Raw genomic sequence first — 5,219 nt, 5'->3', positions numbered from 1 at the left:
ATATATATGACCTACTTGTTTAGCCTTTTACTAAGAAGAGAAGTTTCAGGTACAAGAAGCTCATAACAGAAATTGTGGAATGGGAAACTAAGAAGAAGAAAAAGGCAAAGAGAAATTTGGAGAGAATTGAGGTAGACTCCATCTTAAATTTTTATTATAGTTGGTCTGCTGGAATTCATTTATTTACCAACAGACTGAATGAAATTACAGGCTGAAATATTGTCAAATAAAAACAATATGAAATTACAGGCCGAATTAGACAGGCGTAGGGCGAAAGCCATGAGACATTTCAACAATGAAGTTGGAAGGATTGAAAGCATTGCAGGAGGAGCCAAAGAACAAGCAGATCAAAATCGCGAAAATGAAGAGCTTAAGGTTAAAGAGAAGGCAAATAAGATCAGATCAACTGGGAAAATGCCAGCAACATGTTCATGCTTTTAAATACTACCCATCATAATAAAGCTGTAAAAATTATAAAGATAGCTTTTTTACAGTGCAAAACATGTATATATATACTGAGGCACAACACTCGCCGTATATAAGCTTTCATAAGATCATCACAAGTCAAATACTGTAATAGTAGAAAAAATTGAATGTGAAAGGATCAGGCTGTGAACCGCGATATTATAAGTCCAATAACAACAGCAGATTCAAACTTTCAAGGAAAATTAACATTGACTTCCACCAAAAACCAACAAATATGTACAACATCTCTAGATATAAAGACTAAGATCAAACTGATGAGACATTGTTTACTAGTGCAAGCAGTACTTTGTATTACAGACTCGAAACTCTAAGAAATAATTCTCAAACAAATTGAATCGGCTACATTTCAAGCAGTAATCTCTCTCACCAACCAATCCAGAGCAGGATAAGCGAAGTATAATACTAGCAAAGATGGAAGTCCAAATAGAATTGTGATCAGCAGGTATAGAAGTAGGATGCCCACACTGGAAGGTATCACGAATATAACAACCAGAAGAAGTACAATAACCAAAGGAAACTTGGATGTCACCCGGAAAAAGAAATCAAGGGACTTCTGAAGAGAAAACTGGGACCTTTGCATTGTGGTGATACCACTTGTATTGCTAGTTCTAGGACCAGTAGAACTAGACGCGGAAGAGCCTAGACGATGAGTCCGCCTGCAGTTCGTGACAGAAGTCTGGATCCCAGTAACTGAAGTTTGATCCCTGTAAATGGCAGATGGCGACGTCACCCTGTCGCCATTTCTGCTTTCCACCATCCAGAGGAGGAAGAAGTTCTTGCTAGGAAACTTGAGATTTCCCTGGTAAAACAACCGAAGTGTCAGCAAATTGCACCATGGGCAGGAAATGAACAATGGAATCTGGACTTGTTGAGTGGATATCTTCACAGAAGCCGGTTTAAGTCCCAATAGACAATTCTTGCAAAGAGAGTGGCCACACCATAATACATAGGGAACATTCTCGACAATGTTAAATGATTCCCAACATATTGGGCATTCTAGTCCTTCCTCAGTGCTGTCATTAGAACAGATATCATCGTCATCCGAGTATTCATGACAGGTTTGACTGGGCGCAGCTGAATCCTTCTTCTGACCAAAGCTTGTAATGGCATTTGAAATGGATTTCCACATAGCACAATGCAACAAGTGCTATAAGGATCTGATAGGAAGAACTTGTTCAATGTAAAGCACCTCTTTTGGTGCTCTTTTGAACCTGAAATATAGAGTAAAAAAGAACAGCAGCATTTATCAGCCATCTCTAAGCAAACAATTATGGAGAAAGAGAAGTGATGATGTTTACACGCCTCATAAAACTGCAATCACGCGTTGATGCTAGTTGTAAATCACTTGCTATTGATGTGTCAAATACAACCAATGAAAAATAATGTGCCATTGAAGAAAAAATGTCAAATTCTCAACAAAAAGAAGGAGCTCTAGTTGTAAATCATACTTTCTATATGCTGATAAAGAGAATGCAATTACAAGACAGAAAAGAAACCTTGACAGAAGGAGCTCTAGTTTGTGGTCTCTACCAATAGCTTGAAGAACGACACTGATATGAGAGAGTTGCATGAAAGTTTCCCGACATACCACCAAATATTGAGGCATGCAAATAGAAGTCCATGTACTAAATAACAAAAGTATCATGACTGCTTCTAGGCATAACTCACACCCGTGCAGCACAGGAGCTCACCTAACTCTATGTCAACTCACAACACCATGAGGGCTATGGAATCGTCTATTTGGTTTTCGCGTTTCCTTATCATTTCAATGCCCAATAATTTGTTATTCAAGACAAATTAGGGGTCCTCTAAAACTATTGTCTAATCTCACCATTATCCTTATTTAAAAAATTTCTAACCAAACTGAAAAAGCTCTTCGGGAACACCAACACTCGAATATAAGTTTAACAAGAACAACTAAAACTTAGTCTCAACTACTTGGTATCGCCTATATGGATCCTTTGCTTCCAGTGTGTTCTCCTTTTAGCTAAATCTACGTGAATTCCGAGAGATTCCAAGTCTTTGAAACAGCTCTCTTCCATAAGATTTTAAGTCTATCTTGTCCTCTTTTTTGGGGTGTGGATAAGATAAGGTCCTCTTTTCTTATCATAGAGAAATCTCTGAGGGTCAATTGGCGCATGGTTTGAAACTCGGTAGATGATGGGCCCACCCCTCTACCTTTCTGCTTATATAACAAGTTTTTGTAAGTCTATCTTGTCTTCTTGTAATAGCTTCATGCGTCACATCAAAGATATCCACCAGTGCATTTGAAGGCCAGAATAGGAACAAGTCATTTTAGGCAATCTTTTTTATGTCATGATCCAGGTGTGCTACTCGCTCACTACGTTGCGATATTTCAAGTCTTGTTTAATTTTAAATGACTACACATCCATCTTAACATTCAAATCTTTACAACAATCATCCTATGGATATTTTGGTGCTTCGCTCCTATAACACATCATTGTCTCACAACGTTTTTATAGAACTTGCCTTTCATTTTGGTAGGTATCTTCTTATCGCATAACACTCCTATAGCAAGCCTCCATTCAGTCACCGTATTTTAATTCCACATATTATGTCTTCATCTAAGAAACGAGTGGCATCATCCTTTAAAGTTTTTACCTTATAATTTGTAATCATAGCTCACATTCTAATTTGTCAATTGTTGCAATATATTATGGAAATCTGTCAGGTATGCATACATCAATCTACCTCTGATGGTAGTTAGACTAATTCCTTCATTACAAAATTATGCTATGGCCTATGAGAACAGATAATGCTCAAAAGGAGATAGCTTAAGATTCTTAACAAGTAAAAGACTCAGCCCTTGGTTACTCCTTCAACCATTCCAGTCTCGTAATAAACACTCTTAAAGGCGACAATATGACCTTAACTGCTATAGCTCATTTTATTACAACAACGACAATGTCTTAATCCCAAGTTAGTCGGGGTCGAGTTGACTATATGAATCCTCACAACTATGTAAACTCCATTCAGACCCGGATCGTGCAATATGTAAAAATGTAGATTCTCTAGCACTAGAGGTTCTCTACCTTTTCTACAGGCATACAGATCTCTAACAAGACTATAGCCTATATCTATCTTTTCTTCCATTGCACACTTTTTGTGCTATCTGCATGTATTTCAAGAGATTGTTGGTTTTTCCAGACAACTTCCTAATACCTCATCCCCTTTAACACATCCATCACTATTGTTTCACACCTATAAATTGGAGCATTGAGAGGTCGACGCAGGACATGACTAAATCAAGTCAAGCGACCTTCTCTTATATTTACTCTTTATGTGTGCTATTAGCATATTCTTCCGAATGTGATATTGCTAATCTTGTCTAATTTTGTACTAATGCACATTAAATTTGCAAATAATCACAGCTCTGGATCTGAACCCATGCCATCTCGGACCAGAGCCTAAATTCGACACCTTAGACCACTCTACTTCATTTTACACTTTTAAAAGTTTACTAATCCAATGACAAGAACTGAATCAAAAATTCATTAACAAATGCATACCAATGCAGATTCATCAGCAAATTTTCAAAATCCAAACTTTCTTTCAATTCTTTCTTCTCAAACTAAAATTACATACACAAACAAGATTCAAAAAAAAAAAAAAACACCGACAACAACATACCTAGTATAGTCCTACAAGTGGGGTCTGGGAAGGATAGAGTGTAAGCATGCCTTACCCCTATCTTTAAGAAGGCAAAGAATCTGTTTCCGGTAGACCCTCGGCTCAGGAAAGATAAAAGGGAAACAAGATTCAAAAAACAAGAAGCTAAAACCCAAAAAGGGCTAGAGCTAGAATTTGAATTCCACAAATTTGGCAGATCAATAGCATTGAACCAATCACAAAATACCCACAATAATTCAAACCAAGAAATGGATTTATCTCACATGTAACAATAATTTCAAGGCATAATAAACCCACAAATCTCATAAAAATCCAATCTTGAAATTTAGTCACCATCAAAACAAGATAAAAAAGAATAAAAATGTGCAGAATCAGAATAAGAATCAAAGATTCAAGAAACAGTGATGTGATTCATGAGATAGGGAAATGAACTTACTTGAATTAAATGGGTGATTATAAAATTGCCAAAGAATTATACAGAAAGAGAAAAAAGAGAGAGAGACCAAAAGAGAGAAAATGGGAATTTTTGTGTAAGGTCTCTCTCTTCTTTTGTTTCTCTCTGTACGTTTTCGGAGGAATCTGTGTGAGGAGATTTTACTTAGGACTATACTGTAGATACGAGGCAGCCAAGTGGAAATAATTGATTTTCTGTTTTCTTTTCATATATTGTAATTTAAAACTTTTTTTTTTTTTCGTTTTGGTGGGGAATTAGGTATACTATTTTTTCTTGTCTTACCAATTTTGGAAATTTGTTGAGAATGGATTCTTTGCTAATATTAATCTGTACTTTGACTGATTAACTTCATTAAATGTAAGCACATGCGAAGAATTTTCCATATTTTGGAAAAGGTTGTTCCTTTTGTTTATTTTTATTTCTAGTTCTTTTTTGTTTATTCGGTATCCATTTTCAGTATTTTTTATTATTTATTTCTCCTTTATAACTTTATTTGTAGGATTACATTAGATATGTTGTTGTTGTTGTTGAGAAGAATTATAAACCCGTCACAGATTTTCTTCTTTCGCTTTTTTTTATTTTTATGTTTGTTATAATACCGTCACAAATTTTCTTTTTCGTTTTTTTT

General features: G+C 35.8%; 2 protein-coding genes across 3 annotated transcripts in view; one reads left to right on the top strand and one right to left on the bottom strand.

The window, feature by feature from the left end:
• The window catches only part of LOC109220093 (chromodomain-helicase-DNA-binding protein 7-like), a 3,442-nt gene extending 2,803 nt beyond the window's left edge, over nucleotides 1-639 (top strand). Inside the window, exons 5-6 of one of the 2 annotated variants that reach the window (XM_019384555.1) lie at nucleotides 50-131; nucleotides 250-639. In XM_019384555.1, the coding sequence (XP_019240100.1) occupies nucleotides 50-131; nucleotides 250-441 (274 nt within the window). In that variant the 3' untranslated portion in view covers nucleotides 442-639. Of the gene's footprint in view, nucleotides 1-49; nucleotides 132-210 lie in introns of both variants that reach the window. The other variant, XM_019384554.1, reaches the window with a different exon arrangement.
• A 10-nt stretch (nucleotides 640-649) lies between these two features.
• Nucleotides 650-4,754, bottom strand: LOC109220094 (E3 ubiquitin-protein ligase RNF182-like). Its single transcript, XM_019384556.1, has 2 exons — nucleotides 4,574-4,754; nucleotides 650-1,697 (listed from the first exon to the last, which is right to left on the bottom strand). Exon 2 carries the CDS (start codon nucleotides 1,613-1,615, stop codon nucleotides 833-835), a length of 783 nt encoding a protein of 260 aa, XP_019240101.1. The 5' UTR covers nucleotides 1,616-1,697; nucleotides 4,574-4,754; the 3' UTR covers nucleotides 650-832.
• Between the last annotated feature and the right edge of the window lie 465 nt (nucleotides 4,755-5,219).

The sequence above is a fragment of the Nicotiana attenuata genome, unplaced genomic scaffold (genome assembly GCF_001879085.1).
Source record: "Nicotiana attenuata strain UT unplaced genomic scaffold, NIATTr2, whole genome shotgun sequence".
NCBI classification, from domain to species: domain Eukaryota; kingdom Viridiplantae; phylum Streptophyta; class Magnoliopsida; order Solanales; family Solanaceae; genus Nicotiana; species Nicotiana attenuata.
The sequence above is the reverse complement of the archived record's forward strand: the minus strand, read 5'-3'. Positions and strand labels throughout refer to the sequence as shown.

Bases quoted from the DNA above. Each gene is read 5' to 3' on its own strand.
- LOC109220094 (XM_019384556.1), bottom strand. From the start codon at position 1,615: ATGTGGAAATCCATTTCAAATGCCATTACAAGCTTTGGTCAGAAGAAG.